This window comes from Callorhinchus milii, unplaced genomic scaffold (genome assembly GCF_018977255.1).
Source record: "Callorhinchus milii isolate IMCB2004 unplaced genomic scaffold, IMCB_Cmil_1.0 Scaffold3, whole genome shotgun sequence".
Classification (NCBI taxonomy): Eukaryota; Metazoa; Chordata; class Chondrichthyes; order Chimaeriformes; family Callorhinchidae; genus Callorhinchus; species Callorhinchus milii.
This window is the reverse complement of record NW_024704744.1, coordinates 58,366,420-58,392,883: the sequence shown is the minus strand read 5'-3', so window position 1 is coordinate 58,392,883 and position 26,464 is coordinate 58,366,420. Positions and strand designations below refer to the sequence as shown.

Below are 26,464 nucleotides of genomic sequence, written 5' to 3'. Positions count from 1 at the left end.
GGTAGAGTTGTCCTCGCTGGACAAGCAGCAGGAAAGCTTGCCAGACAGCCTTACCAATGGCAACCTATGTGATTTTAGCTGGTCAGACTCCAGCAGTTACCCCCAACACATACTGAGATCCCCAAGCCTTGGCTCTTTCCAACCTTCACCTCGTACTTTTCGCAGTTGGGTGCGCAGGGTACACCCCTCGGGGGACAGTGCGCGCAATTCCATTCCAATAAATTTCCCTGGGATTTCCCCGCGCAGGTGGCCCTGCACGGAAACCTGGTTTGGATACCCCTAAGCACGGTGATGGGTTCCGCGTGAGTCAGACACCCGGCTGCCGAGCCAAACGAAGACTGCTGAAAGATTTGAAAATAAATGTGTTTTTTAGGCAAAATCATGTGCTGTGTGATGGTGGGGGGGAGGGGGGGCCGTGCCCAGTCATCTGTTGCCAGCAGTGCAGGGGGAGGGGAGGGGGGAGGGGGGGCTCCTGACTTCAAAGGCGCTGTGCAGATATGAGATTAGTGTTGGTGTTGATCGGCTGTGAGTGACAGACAGACACAGAGGGACGGGGCTGTGGAGCTGTGTCTCTCTCTCTCTCTCTCTCTGTGTGTGTGTGTGTGCGCTGTGGGGCCGGGAGTGTGGCGCAGGCGCAGTGTGGACCTGAGTCAGTCCCAGGGAGAGGCGGAGAGGCGGCGGCGCCCGTCCAGAGGCCCAGTCCGGGAGGTGAGCCACAGAGAGCGGCCAACAACCCCCCCCCACCCCCCCCCGACACCTCCTCCCCCCAACCCCCACCCACCCCGACACCACCCCCCCAACCCCCCCCACCCCGACACCCCCCCCCCACCCCGACACCCCCCCCCCCGACACCACCCCCCACCCGACACCCACCCCCCGACACCACCCCCCACCCCGACAGCCCCCCCCCCACCCACCCCCGACACCCCACCCACACCACCACCCCCCCCGACACCACCCCCGACACCACCCCCACCCCGACACCTCCTCCACCCCGACACCTCCTCCACCCCGACACCTCCCCCCCAGACCTCTCCCCCCCCACCCCCCCCCCCCAGGCCTCCCCCCCCCCCCCAGGCCTCCCCCCCCCCCCAGGCCTCTCCCCCCCCCCCCAGACCTCTCCCCCCCCCCCCCCCCCCAGGCCCCTCCCCCCCCCCCCCCCCCAGGCCTCTCCCCCCCCCCCCCCCAGACCTCTCCCCCCCCCCCACCCCCCACCCCCCGCCCCCCCCCCCCCCCAGGCCCTCCCCCCCCCCCCCCCCCCCCCCCCCAGGCCTCTCCCCCCCCCCCCCAGGCCTCTCCCCCCCCCCCGCCCCCCCCCCCCCAGGCCTCTCCCCCCCCCCCCCAGGCCTCCCCCCCCCCCCCCCCAGGCCCTCCCCCCCCCCCCCCCAGGCCTCTCCCCCCCCCCCCCCCCAGACCTCTCCCCCCCCACCCCCCCCCAGGCCTCCCCCCCCCCCCCCCAGGCCTCTCCCCCCCCCCCCAGGCCTCTCCCCCCCCCCCCTCCCCAGGCCTCTCCCCCCCCCCCCCCAGGCCTCTCCCCCCCCCCCCCCAGGCCCACTCCCTCTCCCCCCCCCCGGCCCCCCCCCCCCCCAGGCCTCTCCCCCCCCCCCCCCCAGCCTCTCCCCCCCCCCCCCCCCAGGCCTCCCCCCCCCCCCAGCCTCTCCCCCCCCCCCCCCCAGCCTCTCCCCCCCCCCCCCCCAGGCCCCTCCCCCCCCCCCCAGGCCGCTCTCCCCCCCCCCCCAGGCCTCCCCCCCCCCCCCCCCAGGCCTCCCCCCCCCCCCCCCAGGCCTCTCCCCCCCCCCCCCAGGCCTCTCCCCCCCCCCCCAGGCCTCTCCCCCCCCCCCCAGGCCTCTCCCCCCCCCCCCAGGCCTCTCCCCCCCCCCCCCCCAGGCCCTCCCCCCCCCCCCAGGCCTCCCCCCCCCCCCCCCCAGGCCTCTCCCCCCCCCCCCCCCCCAGGCCTCTCCCCCCCCCCCCCCAGGCCGCTCCCCCCCCCCCCCCCCCAGGCCTCTCCCCCCCCCCCCCCCAGGCCTCCCCCCCCCCAGGCCTCTCCTCTCCCCCCCCCCCCAGGCCTCTCCCCCCCCCCCCCCAGGCCTCTCCCCCCCCCTCCCCCAGGCCTCTCCCCCCCCCCCCCCAGGCCTCCCCTCCCCCCCCCCCCCCCAGGCCGCTCCCCCCCCCCCCCAGGCCTCTCCCCCCCCCCCCAGGCCTCTCCCCCCCCCCCCAGGCCTCCCCCCCCCCCCCAGGCCCTCCCCCCCCCCAGGCCTCTCCCCCCCCCCCCAGGCCTCTCCCCCCCCCCCCCCAGGCCCTCTCCCCCCCCCCCCAGGCCTCTCCCCCCCCCCCCAGGCCACTCCCCCCCCCCCCCCAGGCCTCTCCCCCACCCCCCCCCCCAGGCCTCTCCCCCCCCCCCCCCCCCCACAGGCCTCTCCCCCCCCCCCCCAGGCCTCTCCCCCCCCCCCCCAGGCCTCTCCTCTCCCCCCCCCCAGGCCTCTCCCCCCCCCAGGCCTTCCCCCCCCCCCCCCCCCCCCCCCCCCAGGCCTCTCTACAGCAGAGTGAGGTGCATTCTGGACTGAACTCGGATGAACCTGAGAATCAATCTGTTAGTTCCAAAAGAGGATTGTGAGTGAATTTTTTTATGATTCTCTTATTTAGATTTCGATGACTGTCACAGATTCCAGTCTATCGAGCATGACGCAGAGTGACTGTGTTCCTTCTGATGCCATAGGGAGAAGGATCGTCTGCAGGGAAGAATACGGGACTGTGCGATTTGTTGGAAAAGTACCGCCAACGGAAGGTACAGTTCAGCAACAACTTTAAAGTCCTTTCCAACAACTTTAAAGTCTGATATTTATAATAATAATAATAATCCTTGCATTTGATATAGCGCTTTTCACGTCGGGAGGACCTCCCAAAGCGCTTCACAGAACACATTGTAAAGTGAATTGACTGTATATTTGTGGGCGAACGCGGCAGCCAATTGCGCACAGCAATGTCCCACAAACAGTCGTAGATTGAAAATGACCAATTTATTTTTGTTTTGTTTTGGAGGGATTATTATTAGGCTCTGTGTGGAGTAAGGAAACTTGCCCAAGGTTTCGCCCTCTTTCTGGAATTGAACTCTGGTCTCTCACTTGTAAGCGAGTGCTCTAACCACTGAGCTACAGGACTCCACAACAGTTTATAAGTTGAATCGTTTTAATGCTAGTATTCTTGCAATGAGTTGGCGAAGACATTTATGGTCATTCAACATCAGACTATTGATGATGTTGAGGAGAGGATGTTTTATTGGCTTCTGTTTAGCAGCATTGGTTATTTCAGTATTGGTTGCTTAAAAGAGGCCCATGGAGAATTAGTGCAGTTTGATGGAGTGACGGAAGGCACTCTGAAGGGAAAGCTGTATCTGCGCCAAACGGTTGGATGCCGTTAGTTGGTTATGGAGTTAGTTATGCGCAGGCAGAGCTTTCCCAGCTTGTCGGGCAAGAGATGAACGTAAGAGCCACTGACTGTGCATGGTGTGCAGGCACAGTGCTCAGGACGTGATGCCTGTGGTGACTTTAACAACCCAGAAAAATCAATTTTATTGTTGAAAAGATCATTAAAAATTTGAAAAAAACATACAAATTTACATTTATGTAGTGCCTTTCATGTCGGGAGGAGGTCCTACAGTGCTGGAGGGGTAGCAGAGTTGGTGGTTGGAGTCAGGAGGGGTTGGTGGGGACGGGAAAGATAACAAAAAAGAGCGAGAGATGCCCAAAAGTCAGAGGTAACCCTTGAGACCTGCCTTGAAAGAGGGCAGGGAGTAAGTCAAGGTAAAATTAAGCAAGGATGTTCTCTTTTAAAAAAATTTAAAACTGGCAACCTCCAATAACAGTTGATTAAAATTTACTGCTTCTATTCAAGGAATCTGGCTTGGAGTGGAATGGGACAATCCTGAAAGAGGAAAGCATGATGGAACTCACGAAGGCAATCACTACTTCAAGTGCAGGTAATTACCTTTACTCTCTGCCTCTTCCTTGGGACTTCCTTTCACTTTTGTTCACAAGAATTGTTTGAAATATGTATTGCTTTTTTTTTGTTTTCTCAAATGCTGTCTCCTGACATGAGGGTGTAGGAGTGACTTGCTCTCAGACCTCAGTCAATGCTGCTTTGTAACCAGACATTTGGAAATGCTGCCTGTTGTTCTTTCCTTCAGGAAAAAGGCTTGGTCATTGCTCAGAATATACTCCCCCCTCCCACACATACACTTTACGTAGTAAAAGTTTCAGTTCAAATTGGCCGTTGGTCCATCTAATTTCTCAAAGATTCCTTCAAAGACATAATTTCTAAATCTAATAATCCAAATCTTTTTAGGTGACGAAAACGTGTCCACTTCATTTTTGAAATAGCCCAACTTGAAAACTATCCAGGTGGGAGATTGCAGGGAAAACCTACATCCAATGATTGCACGGCACAATGCATTTCTGCCACATTTGGAGTCTTGTAGCTCAGTCGTGGAGTCCTACAGCTCAGTGGTTAGAGCACTCACCTCGCAAGCAAGAGGCCTGGGTTCTATTCCCGTTAGGGCGAAATGTTGGGCAAGTTTCCTTACTCCACACGCATCTGTTTACCTAGCAGTAAGTAGGAACCCAGTTGTTAGTCAATTGGCGGATCGCTTTTCCAAGGATAATAATCCTTCAAAAAAAATAAATAATAATAATTGCTGTGCGCAATTGGCTGCCGCATTCGCCCACAAATATACAGTCAATTCACTTTACAGTGTGTTCTGTGAAGCGCTTTGGGACGTCCTCCCGACGTGAAAAGCGCTATATCAAATGCAAGGATTATTATTATTATTATCACTCAATCCACACTGTTTGTGGAATGCTGCTGTGTGCAATTGGTTGCCGCATTTCACCAACAAATATACGGTCAATTCATTTTACAGTATATTCTGTGAAGCGCTTTGAGACGTCTAGAAGACATGAAAAACGCTATATCAAATGCAAGGATTATTATTTATCCTGCAAAATTGCTTCTAGTAGTAAAATGATTTGAAGTGGGGAAAGTGCATTTATATTTGCAGTTCTGAAATCTCAATCCTGGGGGCTACATATGGTACATGTGGATACCTATTTGATTCACATTACCTACATTTATACTTTATATCGATTTCCTGATGAAATTGTCTTCTCGGTGCAGGCTTAGACTGGGAGCTGAAGTCTCGACATGAGGGTTGAACCCACAACTTTGCCTTCTGACACAGAGCTGAGAGTCTTATGAGCTGTACCATACTGCTCCCTAGAACTGGGGGCAGGTCACCAGCTACTCTCTCACCTACAGAATGGTTTGTGTTAGTTACAGCCCTAAAAAGGAAAAAAAAGTAACATGGAGAAGGAGGAAACCAATGTTCTTCGGTGGGTTCTCACACAGAGATACAATTCAAGATCTTGGTCCTCACCTTCAAAGCACTCCACGGCCTTGGTCCCCCCCTACTTCTCCTCACCCCCTAAGAATCTGCCCGCCCTGGGGGCTCCGGCTTGCTCCACATCCCCCGCCTTGCCCGCTCCTTCAGCCATTCTGTCCCCACCCTCTGGAACTCCATTCCGCAGTCCCTCCGCCTCGACCCCTCCCTTCAAGACCCATCTCAAGACCCTCCTCTTCAACCATGCCTTCGATCGTCCTCCACCCTCCCCAATCCTGACCACCAGCTTGGGCTTGAAACACTGATTGTCCAGCGCCTTGGGACGTCCTGACGTGAAAGGTGCTGTACAGATGTAATTTTGTTGTTGTTGTTGTTCTGTCCAGTTCACAGCTTTTTCACAAATCTGATTCGCTGCAACATTGATGAGCCATTCATCCATCCCTCACTGGTCGTGTGTTCTTTTAGTTTAAAGGAAGTGTGGGAGTTCTCATACTCTGTATTTTTTGGTGTAGTCTGCTTCCCTCAGGAGCTGTCTTACAATACTGTATCATCATTATATAATAATACATAATAATATATAAGAGCTCCGAGACACTGTTTGGTGTCAAGGGCGCTATATAAATGCAAATTATTGTTATAATATCATCATTGGAGGCATTGCTGAATAAAGTCTAATCAGTACCTTACTCTGTCAGCCATCCCACAGGTGGGTCGTTTATTCGCCCTCAGAAGGCTAGTTTTGGAGTTGATTTCCTTTTTGCACTGAGAGATCGCTACGGACTGGAAGGGAATGAGGGAATAAAGGACATGCGGGGAAATCCACTTCACTGGGGGAAAAAGCCTGTTGAATTTTTGGGACCTAAAAGTTTAACAGTCAAACAAAGGTAATGGCCATTCACGGTCGCCTTAGTTTCTCTATTGCGTAAAATGACTGCATGGTACCCTTTATGTTTTCCTGCCAATTCTTTCCTCCAACTTTCTCTCCTGCCCTTACATTATAGTAAGCTCTTATATTAATGTTCCACAACATAAAGTGTGAGCAGGAAAATATTGAAGCCAAGTTCCAAAAGCAGAGAGAGCACTATGTCTTAGGACGCTACATTGAGGCTGGGTGGTATTTTATCATTTCCTATTAATGTAAACATCTATTTGTGTCTCTTTGGTTCCACATTCATGATACATTTATATCTGCCAATCAGATCAAACAAATTCTGAAAGTTATATGCCACTGTTCACATTTCCACGACTTACAGGTAATGGCAGCCGTTGATTACCATATGTGTAAAGAACTACTTCCTGGTGTCTTTACTACATTTATCTTGACCCTGTGGCCTCTAATCCTGTGACCTTGGTACATCTGAAAGTATTGTTCTAAGTTTATTTTCTCTATTTCATTACATATTTTATATACTGACCCTTTATAATGTCCCCACAAAGATGTCTAATTTTGAAGCTGAAGAGCTTGGTCTTATCTCATCATTCTCCATTGCTCATTTTTCTAGCACTGGTATAAGCGTCAAGCGCTCTGGGACGCTACCCCGCCTGAAGGGCACTATATAAGTTGTTGTCGTAGTATAAGTGTTGTTCTCTCTGCATTACCCTTGTAGTAGCTGTGACTATTACCGTAGGTGGAATCTGACCACAGTGCTATAAAATGTGACCAATAACTTCTGAGAATTTAAACTCAACTGATTTTGCAATGTAGCCCAGCAACCTGTTTACTGCATTCTCAATGTTTTGATATGGTGAGCAATGAGCCAGCTTATAACTTTAGTCTTTTTCAGTTTTCCCCGTGGGAAATTCCATCCCACCCATGGATAGTGTGCCTTTTAGTTTTACTTCACATAAAAATATATCTACATTATAGGACCTTGAAATTATCTGTATTGAACTTCACTTGTGAGTGATCAGCCTAGGTGCATGCCCTGTCAGTTTCCCTTTGGTAAATATTGTCTGCGTCCTATTGAGTCCCCAGCCTTCCTTCACCAAAACAATATTTTACAAAGGGAGACTATTACAAAGGGTGTTCTTTGCAGTTCAAGTCATTTATGTATTCTATAAACAGGAGGCCTTCCAGCATGGCTTCTGAGGCAGCTCACTAAATGCCTTTCCCAATTTTGCCCTAATTTCCTGAGCAACTCCTCTATTTCTATACCTCTAACCAGTCACTAATCCATGTCCATGGTTAATCCTTGATACCCAGTGACATACATTTGTAATGGAGTCTGATTTATGGTTTCATTCATTCTCCATCTATTGAGATAAGGCTATGGGTCTATTGCCTGTTATGGGCTTTATCCCCTTTCTTGAATGCAGAATTCCAGTGTCTTGGGGCGACCTCCCAATGTGAAAGACGCTGGAAAATGTAGATTTACTGTTGAAACCATATTATAATAATAATAATAATCCTTGCATTTGATATAGCGCTTTTCACATAGGGAGGACGTCCCAAAGCGCTTCACAGAATATACTGTAAAGTGAATTGACTGTATATTTGTGGATGAACGCGGCAGCCAATTGCGCACAGCAATGTCCTACAAACAGTCATGGATTGAAAATGACCAATTTATTATTGTTTTGGTTTTTTGGAGGGATTATTATTAGGCTCTGTGTGGAGTAAGGAAACTTGCCCAAGGTTTCGCCCTCTGCCTGGAATTGAACTCGGGTCTCTCGCTTGCAAAGCGAGTGCTCTAACCACTGAGCTACAGAACTCCACAAATTTGCCCTTTTCCAGGCTATTACAACCTTCCCAAAGTTCATTGACTTCCTCAAACCATTATTGATTCACAAATATCTTTCCTTTGCCTTTGAAGTACCTTACTTCATCTATCCCAAGGGATTCATGGTTTTCAGCTCATTTAGCCTATTTAAAACAATAAAATTTAAAGCTATTTAAATGTCAAAGTTTCAGAGCTCATATAATGTGTGTTGGAATTTTGGATACCATATTGTTAGTCCCTCCCTGGGGAAAAAACTCCCGAGAGCAGGCATTTAATAAATCTCCTGTTTATCCTCATTTCTACTCCCTTTGTGACTCCTGGAATTCCAACTTCTTCCTTGAATAACCTTGCTGTTCTAGTATTTGAATAATGATTTTGTGATTTTTTGAAAAAATTGATAAAAGATCCACTATAGAAAATGTAGATTACAGGCCGACCTGTCATAAACTGGTAGTTAGACCCCGTCTTATAATGGGACGTGTTATTAAAATGGCCGCTCAGTCAACTTGTTGGGCCGTCAAGTTGCCAACTGACATCACTTGTGTGCACTGAGTGCAGGAAGCAAGCAACCACTCTTGTGCGTTTTCCAGCGCTTACTAGTACACCGTTAGATGCCAAGAGACCTTTTGTGCATGTATGCTTTGCACAGGAAGGCAATCAGTCATTTATAGAAGCTGGACAGTATATACTGTTGGTCCACAGTACACCCACACTATAAGTGGACCTACGCTACACAAAGAAAATTATAATGGGGTTGGTCTAAGTTATACACCGTCTAGCGACAGTCCTTGAATAAGAACAATTTTTTCAGTACTGCTTTTGAGCAGATAAATATTCCAACAATGAATACAAATTGATTTGATTGTGCACTTGTCATGTCAGCCTAAGCCTAAGCCTTTCCCCATTTCTTTTTGTCTACAGGCGGTTTGACACATTGAGAAACATTTCATTGCGAGCGTGCCAAGTGTTCCATGCTGGTGAAGAGGAAGAAATATGCAATATCTGCCCCAGTATCCTTGCAATCTTAATTTATTTGCCATTATTTTCGGGTCTAATGTACACATTGAAAATAGCAATATTTTTCACTTAATGTTTGTATGGGCTGACCCCGTTATTGCACAGGGGTTTAGGTCTATAAACACATTATAACAGGAATGCTAAAAAATGGTCACTAGTCAGTACCACACAACCATCAGCTGCCACTGACCTTACTTGCTGGGCACTGTACACAAGAAGAGCAGCTGATGTTACTGCACAAAGTGATGTAAGCAGCAATCCCTGTGAAGGAAGTGATTTCAGAGCTATATGTGGACAGCATGATTATTAGATAGTGACTAGGGAAGCTAAAATGGAATTTAGGAGGAACTACATCATGCAAAGGGAATTGAGATTGTTGAAATTGCTGTTTGAAGCAAGCAGTGGTTGAAACAGATACTATAGAAGCTTTTAAAATAATGGGCATAGTTTTAAAATTATAACCAGGCCATTTAAGAGTGAAATCAGGAAGTATTTTTTCACTCAAAAGGGTGGTAGAAATCTGTAATTTTCACCCTCAAAAGGCCATGGATGCTGGATTCATCCACACCTTCCAGAGTGAGGTTGATAGATTTTTGGTAGGTCAGGGTATCAAGGGATATGGAGAGAAAGCGGGAAATTGGAATTGAAAGGATTAGTTGAGGTACAGATCAGCCATGATCGAATTAAATGGCGGAACAAGCTGTTCCTATGTTTCTGTTCCTATGTTTTAAGAGGAAGCTAGCTACACATGAGAGAGAGAGAGAGAGAGAGAAGGGTAGGGGAAGGAGTATGGAGTGTGTGGAGACTCATACGGAGTATAAATGCTGACATTGACTGGTTGGGACAAATTGCCTGTTTCATGCTGTAATTTCTATGCATGTAGAAAACCAATTGGTCAGCCTGGAAGTTTACTGTACTTCCTGTATATTGTGGGTCCATATTACAACTACATTTTGTTAGTTACACATGTTTTTAAATGATTCATTATCATGAGCTTGTTATGACCCTTATTCTATTCATTGGGGAAGGCAAAAACATAGTAGTCTCGTTATCACTTAGCAAAAGTACAATGCTAATGTATCCATTTGTATGAAAGGAGTGTGATGCTACAATGGGAAAGATGCAATGTTAATTTTCTTCCTTGGGTCATATAAATGGTGGCCTTTTCAACCACGTACCTTTACTACAGCTCTCAGATATCACACAACTAGATTTGTCCAAGAATCTGTTTGTTTCCTGGGATAAAGTAGCACAAATTAGTCGTCACCTAGAAAGACTTGAAGACCTTGATCTCAGGTGGGGACTTTGTTTATCACTGCAATTCTAATGTTGCCAGAATGAATAGTGTTTAAAAAAACAGTAAAGTTTTTTTTATTCACATAATGAAACGCTGGGTATTTTTCAGGACGGGGTAGGTCATTTTTACTATCAAAATATGGGAGAAAATTACAGAGGGAGATTAATTTAACAGAAAAAAGCGTATAACCCATAACTGGCTTGCTTGCAATGCCGGTTCAGGTAATGCTTGCATTTATGTTGCTAGAACTGTCTTTTCACAACATTTTTGCAAAGTGCATTGACGCCAAGCCAGTTTCAGAATATATGTATTGCCAGAAACAGAATTCATGAGAATTGCTGAAGCAGCCAGTATAGGAACAATCACGGACACCGGAAAATATCAGCAAATTTGTTTTTTTAAAAATTAAAATTGGATGATTTCTTTAACTGATTGATTTTTACTAGATAAAACAAGGTATTTATTTATTAATAAAATTTGTTTAAAGAAAGACTCATCTGTTTTAGTTTACAAACAGAAAAGGAATACTCCCTTTTAAATTTGAATAAAAATTGTAACAGAATATTAAAGAGTGATAATTTAAATAAGAATAGGATGGTTTGTGAATATTTATCAAATAACTACTCCCTCTGTGCAATGTCATTTATTGCCACTAGATGTTGTAATGGTTAAGCGCAAACTGAGTATGTAGTGCACAGCAGAACAACACCTTGCATGCATTTAGCGCACTTCACATAGAGTAACATCTCAAGAGTGCTTAACAAAGAATCTCAGAACCTTGAACAGTATTGGGATTAATTGTTGGATTGCAAATCATCAGATTAGTTGTGTCTTTCAAGTACGGTCCTTGTAGCTTCTTGCTCCCCATGAGTAAAAACACCACCACACTAAGTCATGCAGACGACAAAGTTGCAAGTTTTCCTTCTATTTTGATTATTATTAGTACTGATCCACAGCTAGCTTGTACTAATAATGCTAACTGTACTTGTACCATCATTGTGGTATAAAGATGTTCTGAATCTTGTGGCATGACACACCGACCAGTCTCTTTGCTCTGCAGAAGATTTTTCTCATACAGAAGCCTTGCAGTTGCCTTGCTCATGATCACGAATCCCCTGGGTTTCTGGCAAGCCGTCGAGGCAGCTGTTTTGCTATGATACAGTGGATCTCCTCTCCTTACCTAAATCTTTTTCCATGGAAAAGAGGAAGGACGAAATGGAGAACGAGCAGAAGACTGGTTTGCAGTCGCATTGCAGGAAGGAAACTTCTCGAGCCTTAGCAGGCAGCCGGGAAAACACAATGCTCCTTTGCATAACTCAGTTGAGAGGGATAATTCTTGGTTACCCCAGAGAGAAGACTGCAGCAGCAGCATGTTCTCACGACGACCAAAATCATCACCAAGACCTGGTAGATTCTGTCGACCTTTATTTGTTTTTCCACCTCCCCATAGGAAATCTGGAGAGGTTTGTTCCGGGTAGTTATAATGGTACCAAAGAAAGGTTTGTTTGTTCACATTGAACTTTCCCTGTCTTGTATTAAATCTGAAATAATATATGTACAATTGCAAGAAATGCATCCTTTGTTTTTGGTTAAGAGGCAAATGACTGTGAATGTGGTGAGAATAATGTGACTTTAATGTTGCGTCTTCACTATCACTAGTCTACATTACTAGGATTTTGGTAGGAGTTGCTGCTGAATATTTGTTTATCTTATGCCAGAGATACACGGGATTCTTATCAGAATTCCTGAGCAATGACCAGTGGCAATAGAAAATTGCGGAAATATTTGCCAAAAATTGTGGGGAAATTTGCCAACTATTCCAGGGGTTGATTGGTGCCATTGAGAGGTACATTTTATTGCCAACCTACATTTTTTCACTTTATTCATAAAAATTAAACATGAAGAAGCTTTGAGGGGGTGTGCCCCGTCCACAGTAGCAGCACAGCCCCGCCCACAGTAGCGTTGGGTAAACAGCCGGCTGCATCCGGGACCGAGGAAACTTTTTTTTACAGGCCTTTAGCGGAGGGCACTTGTAGTGGATTCCGCGGAAAATTTTTGGCGGCACTTTTCTATTGGTCAAGATAGTGATCATGGTAGTTCATGCATGGTTCTTTAAATGTATATTTATACGTAGTTTTCTTTTTTCACCAGTGAAAACATGCTATCTATTTCTGCCAATCCGGTATCTCTTTCACAAGCATTTGCCAACCTACAGACATTAGCCATTCAACATAATGGATTGACGTGGACCCAGGTACTGTTATACAAGTATTGTCTTTCCCTTCATGCAGAGGATACAGTTCAAGATCCTGGCCCTCAGCTTCAAAGCCCTCCATGGCCTTGCTCCCACCCACCTCTGCGACCTCCTAACCCCCTACCAACCTGCCCGCTCCCTTCGCTCAGCGGGCTCTGGCCTGCTTCATGTCCTCCGTCTCGCTTGCCCCACCATTGGTGGGTGGGCCTTCAGCCACTCTACCCCCACCCTCTGAAACTCTATCCCGCAGTCCCTCCGCCTCACTCCCTCGCTTCCTTCAAGACTCATCTCAAGACCCTCCTCTTCAACCGTGCTTTCGATCACCCCCTTCCCACCTTGCCCTCCACCCTCCCAATCCTGAACCCCAGCTCAGGGCCGAAACACTGACTGTCCAGCACCTTGGGACATCCTCCCGACGTGAAAGGCACTTTACAAATATAATTTTGTTGTTTGCTCAAGTGTAATGTACTGATCTGCCCTTTTGCTGCAGGCAATTAATGTGGATCTCTCCACAGGTTCTGCAATGCGCTTCAATGTGGCCAGTCCTTGAAAGAGCATATCTGTCATCCAATGAAATCTCTGTGTTAGAAAGGTAAACCCTGTTCAGTCTCAATCCAAAACTACATCATTTATAGTGACTGAGATTCACACCCTAAATATAACACTGTACAAGCATTTTGACATGGGCCATCGTAAAACAATTTGTGCTGTTTTTTTCCTTGTTAAATTGAAAGAACACAATAATTTTTGTAACACAGCACCATAAATTTAATAATAAAACACAAGCTTCAAAAGCCATATTTATTATAGAATTAAATGGCGTTCGGAAAGTATCTACTTCTTAAAAAAATATTAAATTATTTGAGTTTTTGACATTAAAAATATTGCAAAATAATCTTGCAAACCTTGTTTAAGTTGTATAAGTGTCGTTTGTACTTGTTTGCAGACCTGTGGGTGTTTTACAGTCCTTGGAATTATTGGATCTCAGCTCAAATCCATTGACTGATGAAAATCAACTGGTACATATTGCTTACTTGCCAAGGTGAGAAGTTATTTATTAAGGGAATGACAGACCCTTTATGAAGCCTTCTTCCCCATTTGATATGCTACATATATACAGTATATAGAAATTGCGATCACTGCACGGATATTACTCAAATAATTAGGAAAAGACGAGTAACAATAATATAATGTTATAATATAATGCAGGGCTTCTTTGACATGCTATTTCATGGTAGCTAAAGTTTTTTTCATATAAATCAAAAATGAACTTCACTGATCTCAGTGATCAATGGGCCATCGATATTTAGAGATGAATTGTTCTATTATGTTTGGTCTTTTCGATTTATTCTTCACCTGCATTTTTAAAGATCTCAAATAATCACTGCTTGTATCAGGTAGAGGAACATTTTACTGTACAAGTCTGCTAACTGGCATTGAGCACTGAGGAGCTCTTGTGTTGTTTACAGGTGGTTTTGAAGTCATTTCTCTTGTATTGAAAGCTGTCCTTCTGAATTTTTTGCTCATTATGGGTGCAGAATGGGACTTTGTGCTGGGTTTAGGGTGTAATCTATAAGGATTCCCTCTGCATGAGGTTAGTGCATCCCTATCTAATTCACCCACATGATCTGCAGGCTGGAGTCTTCGAAGGAGCCCTTCAGCAACTAGTCATTTTTAATGTTCTGTTTTATACCCTGTGGGGCATATAACAGAAGTGAGTTTGGAGCTCATCTCTCCACCACCACACACCCACGCTATAGCATTCCCCCTTTTAAATTACTTTCTATGATGCTATCTGAAACAAAAGGCTAAATCGATTTAAATATTATTTTAGTGCAGTGATATTTTATTTCTCAAAATCTTGTTAACCTTCACCTTCTCTGCATGTAGAAAATTGGCATCATCCCTTGAGCATGAGCCACTCCTTTTTTTAAAAGGATTTTTTTCTATTGTCGTTGTACTCCTGTTGCCTCCTATTCCTGAAAATGTTTCAATTCCAGTTTATCACTGATGTTTTATTGGGGTTCCAGGATTTGGTGCAGTATCATCCATCCTCCTAAGTCTGATAATATTGGTTATCTTCATAGAGCCATGGGTATGCCTTTTCAGTCAGAGATTGCTTTTGAACCTTTCTCCAGCAGCCTGGAATACTGTAGCTTAGTAGTTAGAGCACTCGCCTCACAAGTTCAATTCCCAGGCATGGCGAAATGTTAGGCATATTTCCTTACTCAACGCGCCTCTGTTTATTTAGCAGTAAGTAGGAACCCGGTTGTTAGACAATTCACAGATCACTTTTCCAGGGGTAAATAATCCCTTTTTTTAAAAAAATAATAACTTAGTCGCTCAATCCACGACTGTTTGTGGGACACTGCTGTGCGCAATTGCCTGCTGTGTGTCACCCACAAAATATACAGTCAATTCACTTTACAGTATCTTCTATGAAGCACTTTGAGACGTCACGACGACGTGATAAGGTACTATATCAAATGCAAGGATTATTATTTCTACACAGTGTTTCTTTCTCCAGAGAAGTAGCCATAAATCAATGTGTTCAATGTTTTTCATAAAGCACTTGTACCCTCAGTAGCCTGATATCTCTTCCTGAATCCTGTAGGCACACATATTCCTGGTTGATCTTTCAAAGACTAAGGAAGATTATAACTATGGTAGATAATTAATATTAACATTTTCTTTAATATTTGGAATATAAAAACACCCTTCATTGATGATATTCCTTGCGAATAGGGTTTTACGGACTTTTTAAGAGTCCGTAAAATGAGATTAATCTATACATTTTGAATTTTCTGCTGTTTCAGGTTACAGCATCTTCTGTTATCAAACACTGGATTAACCTCAATACATTTTGATGATGTTGGACCAGGTGAATATAAAATTTACATTTTGTTGTGTACATGTAATATAAGATTCTCGCCAGCTGCTCTCGTATAGGTAGTGACTAAAGAGTTACATGAAAAGAGTTCCACAGATGTTGGTAACTATCCAATAGCTACTCCAACACTCCATTCTTCACCTGTTAACCTAGACACATAGCAATTGGGGGAGGTATTCCATTGCTTGGTGGGTGAGGTATGTATCACAGTTCGTTCCAGTTGTGCCATCATCAAATGTCTATTTGTGGGCTTTGTAGTAGAGGCCGCTAGACGGACAATTTGGAATGAGAACTTGTGTCAGAGATTGGGAATTCGCCTTGTAAGCATTGGCTGAGATTGGGAATTTGTGTTTGTTAGGACTGGCTGAGACGGTGATTGGAGCCCCCTTGTCCTATCAACTTGTGGTGCTGCTTATCTGTATACCAGGCACCTTGCATTTACGATATAAACGTAATATTTTGTCGTTCATTACACCTTAACCGTGTTGTGCTTGTTTTTAATGTATTCACTGCTAGTTTAATGTTCTGTATTAGGTGATAAAACATCAATGTTTCCCAAACTGACCTTCCTAGCGATTGATCAGAACAGAATCTCTAAGGTGAGTAGGGCACTTTGAAAATTGTTCTACTTCTAACATTTTAGTTAATTTACGCAAGAGAACAGAAGATTGAGTGAGATTCTATGAAAGTTTTCTGGATCTAAAAGGGTATAGATAAACTGAACTCCAAAAATATGTTTGATTATAGACAAAATGTTCACAGAAAAGGTCGTAGACACAATCAGATAGGCAATAATGTAACCATTAAATATAACTTTATGCAGAGGATGGCCAATATGTGGTGGAGGTGGACAGTGGGGTCTAATTTACGATATTTGTAATAGTTGGGAAGTGCTAATTATAACTTCTGCTGTTCCATCGAATATAATCTATGATATAATTTGTTATCACAATCTAGCACCCCCCTGTCTCTCTTATGTTCTTATACCTTACACCTGTGCCCATCCCTTATGCTCAACTAACACAGGCCTGCTATGTGACCCCACTCTGTCCATGCCACCATCAATGGCCAAGCCTTCAGTCATTATGCTTCCAGCCTCTGGAGCTCCCTGCCCCTATTCCTCTGCTTCACCCCCTCTATCTTCAGATTCAACCTTAAAACCCACCTTTTTGACACAACCTTCCTCCTGACTCCCCTTCCTCCTAACTCAGTAGCCGAGTTGTCATTCTACATGAAGGACTCTACATAAATGGAAGTTTTTTTTTATATTTTTGATATTCACTATGACTGTATCCCAATAGGTATAAACGCATGATTTTCAGTATATACTCAAGCTGACATTATTATTTTGAAAAACACCCATGTAAAATGTTGCACTGAGCTCAAAGCTAGCAACAACAACAACAGGATTGCATTTGTATAGCGCCTTTCACGTCGGGAGAACGTCCCAAGACGCCGGACAGTGTACAGCATTTCAGACCCGAGCTGGGATCAGGGGGGAGAAGGGAGGGGAAGGGGGGTGACCGATGGCATGGCCAAAGAGGAGGGTCTTGAGGCGGGACTTGAAGGAGACTAAGGAGGGGGTGAGGTGGAGTGATTGGGGGATGGACTTCCAGAGGTTGGGGGCAGAGTGGCTGAAGGTTATCCCGCCAATGGTGAGGCAGGTGGGTCGCTGGACTTGGAGCAGGCCGTAGCCGGCTGAGCGGAGGGAGCAGGCGGGTTGGTAGGGGCTTAGGTGATCGCAGAGGTAGGGTGGGGCGAGGCCATGGAGGGCTTTGTAGGTGAGGACCAGGATCTTGAACTGGATCCTCTGAAGGATAGGAAGCCAATGGAGTCAGGCAAGAATGTGGGAGATGGGATCACGGAGTTTGGTGCGCATTCCTGATCAAAGAGAAGTCTCGCTATTTATTGTCAATTAGCTGTGCAGCTGAAATGGTACACACTGCCCATCATTGAAGGGTGATTTAATAATTTGAAACTGTAGCCGGTGAATTATCCTTTTTTTTTCTGTTTAACTCAAGTTTTCATCCATCAATGAATTAGACAAGTTACAAACCTTGGATCAGCTGAAGTTTGGTGACTATGAAATGGTGGAGTCTGAGGAGAGCCCACAGACCGTGAGACAATTCATCATTGCAAAAGTGGGCCAGCTGAAAATGTTAAACAGATCCGAGGTATGTTTCCATTTCTGTGAGATTTATTGGATCAATTAACTTTACATTATAGTGCCTAAAATTCTTCCTCTATTCACATGCGGATGGAATTTGCATTTCATAGTGGATTTCAACCCTTTGAGTATCACAGGCACATTTATATAGAGAAATTTTAAAAGAAAAACAAACCAGGTTTAAATTTTTTGTTTTATTCTAAGGTTACAGATAATTTTTAGGTGGTGGTTTTCTGTACGTCTTGTGCTGAAATTCCATTTTAAAATATTCAACAGCTGCACATTTACAATGAGCTATGATGTTTGGCAGAAAATATACCGACTTTGAAAGCTGCAGAGGACATTAGGGCAATCGCATTGTAAATGGAAGAGGTTTGTGTGGGTGCTTCTCTTGAAATCAGTTACTTGCTTATCCACTGTGGAGTATCAATTGTTTTTCTACATCTAGTTAATGGTATATTCATCAGTTAGATATGGAACCTCCAGTGATCTTGATCTCACATTCACTGCAACTCTACTTGTACTATCATTAAAAAAAAACCCTAACCTGAATGTACTTAAAATAAACCAATATTTCAAACCTTTTCCATTTTCTGTTTTGTTTTTGGAGAGGAACATGGTATTAAACATTTGTACATTAGAAGGGCAGGTTGTTAAACAATATCCAGTCAGTCTGCTAATGGTAGAATGTCGGTGTAGATTTCATCTGACGAGAGAAAGGGAGCAGAACTAGACTACCGCAAGCGATACGGGACGGACTGGTTGAAAGCTGGAGGACATCAAGATCCTGAGAAAAACAAGCCTAATCAGGAATTCCTTGCTGAGCATCCTAGATATCACATACTTATTCAGAGTGAGTACATTATTGGATGATGGATATTTCTTTGGGTTTTTCCTGTCCTTTCCGGGTAGGACGGTGAGTAGAGAACTGGTTCATTAAACTTGCCCTGCAATATTCATTCAGTTCACAACAATTTGTGAACATGACATTCCTTGTCTCCCTAAACAGTTTATCTATTTCACATAGTGGCAGTGCTTATTCGGATATGTTGCTTCATAACACACAAAAAGAATTGAGGGTATTTAGAAGTGAAGTATGATTATGTGTTAATTTACCACCCCCCACCCCCCAAGCTGTTAGGAATACCATTTACTGTTATTGCAGACATGTACTGCATTTGATGTACTAATATTGCAGTTTTTATAACCGTTTATGAGATGTATTTTTTTCTGCATGACAGGGCTAATTCAATCTGACATAACTTCATTGGGGAGGTAACAAAGGAGTTCGGGCATTGCAAGCTGTCAAATATCACACAAGTGTAATTTTTGGCCATGTTTTGGGACCATTTGGTCAGTACATAGCTATGGTGTTAGCTTTTCTGAACCCTGAATGTCCTTTGCAGCTTTTGAAAGTACGCTTTATTGTGTGCCAAAAATCCTGAAAACATTTTTTTCTCATTCATTATCTTCCTCCTGTTAATGTCTAACCGGGATCAAAGGAGAAGCCAGCTGATCCTAATCCACCTCTGTTTGTAGTTTTAGTTTGTAATAAGAATTTGATTTATCTGTTTGGTATAGCCAACACTATGTTTTTTTCTTTCCTGTGCAGAGTATGGAGCTCCTGAAGATGCTGAGTTGAAGCAGAAAAAGTTTTTTGCATTGAAAGACCAGCTATTAGGTGAGATAATAGTCCCTGAATTGAGATTTGAACTGTTTTGATCAACTACAATAGTATATCACTTTCTGTAGAATTACATACAATCTAGAGTACCGAAACAGACCATACAGCCCAACTAGTCCATGTCAATGTTTATTCGCCACGTAATAATCATGTAATAAGACATCTCAAAGCTCTTCACAACATTTTACTGTGACATGTAGTGACTGTATTTTGTTTGTAAATTCGACAGGAAATTTGTTCACAGCAGTGTCCCACAAAGAGACATGAAGTAAATAATCAACTTTATCTAGACAAATTGTGGCTAGGCACTGGAGAAATTACTTTCTCTTTTTGAATAATGCCATGGGATCTTTAATGTCCACCTGAATGGACAGTCAGGATCTCAGTTTAACGTCTCATCCAAAGGACAGCACCACCAAAATATTAGTACTCTCCTAACACTGCACTGGAGAGTCACCCTGGATTGTGTGTTCAAAGTCCTGACGTGGGGCTTGAACCCGCATCAGCCTCCACTCCTTCTGATCTCCCCTCCCTAGCCTCCATCCATACCCTCCCCAGTTCTATCCTCCTCTATCCTATTTTCCCTCATGTGTGCATCTAGAACTTTATACTATATAATAGACATGACATAAAAATATCAGGTACAGGTGTGCTCTAACTCCAGAGGCTTGAAATTTCACTTGGTCTTAGCTTCTGAAAATTATCTTACAATTTAATATTGTTGTTTTTTTTGAAAAATTCCAAATTATTTGGAAGCTGGTTTTCCTTGGGTCTTTTTAAAGATTGCAGAAAAATCTTTCAAAATTCTGTTTGAATTTTAAGACCCTGGTTGTAAAGCTAAAACAATAAAATTTTTGAGCCTTAGATCTGGAAAAGTAACAAGTCAGCAACAAACAGCCATTAACGGAAGATTAATTGAGGTTTGGTCCCAAAAGCACCGTCACTACACTCTACAGTACATAATGTGAAGCACTTTGAGACACCCTCCTGATGTGAAGGGTACTACATCAAATGTAAGGATTATTATCAACAGAAGAAAAACTTTGATATTAGAAGAATTGTTTCACATGGGGGATTTTTCAAATGTGTGTTATAACACAAATTGCTATTGAAGCTGAGTCCATAACAATATCTGAAAGAGAAGCGGAAATTACTTGAGGTCCATATTAAATGGATTGGGGCTGCCATCACCAGTGGGGAGTTAGCATTTTATTGAGACGTTTGTAGACTAAAAATATAAAACAACAGAGGGTTAGTGCAAAGCTACAATTTAAATTCAGGCTTCCTGTGATATCCATGATCTACTCAAGCATTACTCTTCTGCCCTGTAATGTTAGCTGAACCCCTGATGACTTCACTCCATTTTATTCTGTCTTCACGTGAAATCTGGTGTTGTAAAGCAAAGTGCTTTATTAGAAAAGGAAGTGGCTCAGATAAGGATATTTGGCTACAGCTATTTTTCCATGCCTTTAGCAATTGCTAAGAACTAAATGATGCCTGTCTATTGCCAGCTTTCTTCCTCACAAGAATGAAAATATCATTATGCAACAGTAGGGTCTAACTTGCAATATTCCTAAACCAGATTCATTATGTTAATTGTAATGTCCAGTTTACGGACGTCGGATGGTGTTTGATTTGCACAACGCCTAATCCCGAATTCCAGCGTCTGGCAAAATACAAAAAAAGTACACTTGAGTGAAACCGCTCTCTGCCAGCTATTATTTGAATGAAGGCAGATCAGCAGAGTGTTTTGGTACGAATGTAAATAGTCAACAGAGACTGGGGCCTTTGGAATGATTGGTTTGTTTGGTCTGGGACTGGAGGGGTTTGAATTGTCCAATGCAGCTCTGGGACATTAGATGCTAAAATGATTGACTGTAAGATCATTCTCTTTTCATTTACCATTGTAGCTCTGACCATCAAATGTCCAGACAACCCAGTCCTGAAGACATTTGAAAAGAAGCTGCCAGGTAAGGAACTGGTCATAATTGAGGAGTTTTGACTGAACAGAGCATGGGCTGCTGGTTACAGAAATACAGGAATTGACCTTTTGCACACTGTGGTTTGGTAGGAATTGGTGTACTTTTATGCCAGGATTTTTCAAAGATTGAAGTGTTGTTGATAATCCCTGGCTTTGTTGACGATATATTCAATTGATGACAGGGTGCAGTACCCTCTCAGCGGTGTATGTTATTGAACATTGAACCATAATTACACTTCCTGTTAATGATCTATTACGTTTTCTTTTGCTTTGAAACAACTCAATGGCAGTGTTTCAGGTAGAGCTAAAGTCAAGAAATGTTCCTTGTGTACTTCTCCCACTTTCCCTCTATACAATTTATCCCTGGGCTACGGTGCTGTCATCTAATGTATTCCCAAATGTGTTTTAAAGATCCAAGGACTCCATTCTGTATGTTTGCTGCTAATGTACTAAACTTTGTGTTTCACTGCCTGATACAGACTCCATGATCATTCAGAAAGTGAGAGGATTGCTGCATCGGCTCTTCAAAGTTCCTGGCACTGAACTAAAATTATCTTATGTCAGCTCCAAGGTGAGGCATTTTATGTTGGTGTCATATTTGCTTAACTCTTTTATATCTACTCAAGTAATTTTACAGAGAGAGTTCCTGTAAGTTTGCTATCAATTGATGAACAACAATTTATATTTATATACATCTTTCATGTCAAGAGGATGCCTCAAAGTGCTTCACAGAGCCGACTGGTAGCCTGAGGTTGTGATGGGGGGAGAAGCAGCAGCACAGTTGAAGAAATGGTTCTCTGTATATTCACTTAGGTTCTAATGAAATAATTCTAGATTCACTAGTTTTATTCAGTCATACTGTATCAATGTCAGTATTATTAATACTGATATTCTAAATGTAACTAGTTTATTACTTGGTTCTTTGGTGCTTTAATCCGAGAATTGCTTTAGTTCTCATTTCTCTGATACCTCATCATAGCAATCATTTTTAGAAATGGACAGAAATGACTCTTGCAGTCAGGACTGCCAAGCTGGAATGGCAGAGAATAGGTGAAAGTGCATTAAAAATTACGTGGCAAAGGCAAAGAGTGGTAGGTTGAGGGCAGGAAAGTTCCCAATAATATGCAATCTGAAATGAATTTTGATGAGAACATAATGTAAACAACAACTTGCATTTGTATAGCACCCTTCACGTAATATCTTTAATGTCTCGGAGTGCTTCATAGTGGCGGGGACTGAACCTAAGCGGGGGGAGGAGCAAGGGGGAGTTGACCATGGGTGCAGTCAAAGAGATAACCCCAAAAAACTAAATAATCAGCTTGTATTTGTATACAATGTGTTTGTAGAAGCAAACACAATAGCCCGTCTGATGTTTGGTTAATTATATCTTATGCCTAACCTGGCAATTTCTGATTTTATAGCATCTGGCATATGTACATTCATTTTAAATTTATTTGAATGAAAATACACTTCATATTTACTCTCACTTGAAGGAGGAGATGTTTTTACAAATTTGAGTTGTTCAAAACAGCTACTATGAATAATAAACAAATTCCCTGTCTGCTTTTGCAATCTACCTCGCTTTCAGAATTTCCCTCACCGCACGGCTGCTACTTTTCATTAGAGCTCTCTCTGTGCACCAGTGGCTATGCTGGTGCTTTTTTTCAAAAAAACCTGCATACATTATAGAAGCAGAGAGTCACTGCTTTGTCAGGGCACACAAGTGCTAATGTTTAGACATTGGGTTGCTGCATTCATTGGCAGAATTGTATTTGCAGCCAACCTCTTTTGCCTAGCTTCAGATCCTCTCTACCATCAGGGAGCGTTTTTATCTATTTAAGAATTGTTTCTTTTTTTAGTTTTATTTAGAAGAGAATGGAACTATAAGATGCACTAGTAATTAGTGTTGTCCCAATGCCAAACAGACTTGACAGTTTTTTGGAAGGATAGATGTGCATTTAGGAAACTACAAGTGGGTTGTAAATTTATATTGATTCATTTGACCTTCTCCCGTAGCTGTGGGTAAAAGATGTGAAAAAAATAAGACCTCTCTCAATATTACTATGCAGTTTTCATGTTACTATGCGGTGCTCACAGCTTCCAGTGAGGATTTGGGAGCAATGCGTAGTGTAGTTCCTCACTATTGGTGAAGCCTTGTTCTAAAGCATTGGCCATGCGGTGATGAGTGTCGGCTCCTGTAGGTCCCCAGGTTTTGAGATCCCATTTCCTCTTTGCCCTGCAGGAAACTCAAGTAGCACTGAAGTATTTCATTGCAGGAATGAGTGAGTTGGGGGGAGGACAACATATATATCTGTTGTGATACTGACCAGAATTTTCACATTTTGGAGAACAGTACTAGTGAGTATCAAGGTATAATCCACTCCAGTGATCTGACTTTCTCCTTTTACACTAAACTACATTCTAATGCTTCACTTCTACAATTGTGAGGTAATGGACCAAGTTAATGATATCCTTACAAGATGAGCATAAAGCAGAAGCCTGTTTTACAGCATCAATTTTAATTAGTATCAAATCTGTATGTTTCACTTTAGACTTAAGGTGGGATTAGGGATCAATTATGGTTAAAAAGAATTCTGTATGTAAAAATATCTGTTAGGAGAGTTTGAATAAATTGCTGGTCAGAGTGCTGTATTTTGGCTGCTGTTGATTAGAGCAGTGATTCCTGGCTGGGCTAAGCACTCATTTTTCACAAAGGAAACAGCTGCATGTTTTATTCTGTTTTCTATATGTACTATTCACAGTAGCTGTGGGGACTGACAACTCACACTGACTGCCCTCGCTGATCTAGGTTATTGTGAGAGAGATTGTTTTGAAATTAAATTATCAGCTGTGAATGCATTGTTTTTGAATGTATTGTACAAATTCCCTGGAAAGGAACACGCCAGGACAAATTGCAAAATCAGTTTGTGTGGGAGATTATAAAAAGTTGGAAAAATTATTTTTGTGTTAAAAAGCAATTTGAATGTAGCGATGTAATATGAAAGGTTGCAGCAGAACTGGTTATTTAAAACATTTTGTTTTCTATTCCTTAGATGATAAAAGAAATTGAGATGGATAATGACTTGAAGCCTCTTTCATACTATTCAATAGAAAGTGGAGATTGTGTGTTGGTACGATGGTAGCCAAGAGAAACCGAGTTGATGGTTTTGTGGATACAACCCTGTGTGCAGAGTTCTTCCCAGCTCAGAAGCTTGGTCCCATCACTGTGGTGCAGATGCACATCATCCTGAAGGAAGCATGCTCTAACAGTGGTTTTGGTGAAAGTACTGTCTTACTCAGACCTCAACAATTCTAAATAACCCGCTGAGGGTTTTTTCCTCCTTTCACCTTCCCCCAACTGTGAAGATACAGATTGTGGTCCCTGTTACGGTAGAATGCAAATTATAAATTGCAGTCATCTCTAAATTGCTCTTCTGGTAAAAGGAAACATTATTGAATGTTTGAATATTCACCAATTTCTACACAGGATATTTTGCCACATCTAAATTATTTTTTCTCCAGCCCATACAAACAAAATCCAAGTGCATTTTTATGGAACTTACTAGGAAAGTTGAGATTCCTAAGTTTATTCTCAAACTGTGATTGATGTAAATGTTCTGACCATTTCTAATTTACAGTAAGCTAAAAGGTTCAATTTTCAAATGTCTCTTGGTGGCTGCAGCCTTTTGGTTTGTAACTTTAATATGTTGGACTCTACTTCAGAGAGCCTGGGCTTGAATCAAAGTCTTTACTGGTATTCAGTTTGCTCTGAGAGTTTGGAAGATTTCTAGCTGAGCCTTTCAATGGAATGCTTGGTTTTATTGGAGGAATCAGCCACCCAACCCTTCCCATTGTTGTAAGGTGTGAAACACCATTGCCAGTGGCTACTCACAAACCGGCCCTCGCTTCTCCAGAATGGATTGTTGCATAAAGTGGAAACACTTTATCAAAGGTTTTTGCATTATTTTATGTTTGGAGATATAACTTCAGAAATTCACAATATGGAAGGCTAATCTATTTGAAAGAGAAATTCATTCAAAAGTAACTTTTCTGGTCTAGTTATGAAAATCTGTTCATGCAGTATGTTAGAGAATGCAAAAATTAAACACTGCTACAAATAAACTGACCTAGAATGTAGGTGTGAATGAAAGAGAGAGGGAGATGAGAATGTGTGCTGATACTTGTCACTGCAGAAGCTGTTGAGGTTGGGTTATGTTTCACACCAGTGCAGGACAAGGAAATGCTGAAAGGATAATAGGGTTTTAGGAGGCTCTGTGGAGCAGATGTATTTCATTTTTTATTAATTTACAAACCATCACTGCTCTTATATTTCATCACTAAAGCAACTATGCAGAATGTAGCAGAGACTCTTCCTCTAACAGAGAGGGAAGGCTGCACTGCTGCAACTGGCACTCAAAATAGACGCTTGACAACCTGGTCTAATATTAACAGTGACCATATTTAAAGGGTTTCAACAATTAAATCACATCAAACTTAGTTGTTTTCGCCTTAAAACAATGACACTGATTGACACCAATAACTTTAATATCCAGATTTACATTTCAAAATAACAGATAGTTTGAAAACATGAAATCTGGAATTTTATTTCACTGGTGAGGACAACTCTGATAACTGAGTTACTCAGTGAGCAATTGCTTAAGATTTGAAACAAAATAGTGTGTGATTGTGACCAACATGACATTCTTTCATAGTTTCAGTTACCCCCCACCACCACTACCAAATTATCTGAGCAAAATATCCATGTTGTGTCACATGAATCTCACACTTGTAAGTAGACTTTATGTGGTTTGGTTAAGTTATAATTGCATTTGATAAATATCTTTATGGGAAATGAATGCAAATCCCAGTCCTTTCATTACATAATAAAAAAAATGCTGCAAATTCAGGTTTCTGTCTTTCCTGAGTTGAATAAAAACCATCTTTTATAACATTGCTCTCTATATTTTCACGCAGTCCTTTCTGTTGCTAGTAAACTGATCTGATCATTGCACTAATTTTGCAAGTGAAATGGGGTAGTGTTTGTTCAAAAGCAGCTAGAGCT

At 43.3% G+C, this 26,464-nt stretch overlaps 1 protein-coding gene across 2 annotated transcripts; it reads left to right on the top strand.

Annotated features, from left to right (window-relative positions):
- Window positions 1–574: 574 nt before the first annotated feature.
- On the top strand, window positions 575–26,304 carry tbce (tubulin folding cofactor E). 2 transcript variants are annotated; one of them, XM_042333281.1, is made up of 17 exons: window positions 575–708; window positions 2,644–2,785; window positions 3,892–3,976; window positions 6,088–6,276; window positions 9,034–9,122; window positions 10,326–10,425; window positions 12,578–12,680; window positions 13,196–13,272; window positions 13,627–13,722; window positions 15,497–15,561; window positions 16,105–16,169; window positions 17,592–17,744; window positions 18,437–18,590; window positions 19,350–19,418; window positions 21,332–21,391; window positions 21,882–21,973; window positions 24,456–26,304. In XM_042333281.1, exons 2-17 carry the CDS (start codon window positions 2,650–2,652, stop codon window positions 24,543–24,545), a joined length of 1,623 nt encoding a protein of 540 aa, XP_042189215.1. In that variant the 5' UTR covers window positions 575–708; window positions 2,644–2,649; the 3' UTR covers window positions 24,546–26,304. The 2 variants fall into 2 exon arrangements, with proteins under 2 accessions (XP_042189215.1, XP_042189216.1); XM_042333282.1 differs by lacking the exon at window positions 575–708 and adding an exon at window positions 2,530–2,610 and having other exon boundaries at window positions 2,717–2,785.
- Window positions 26,305–26,464: the final 160 nt, after the last annotated feature.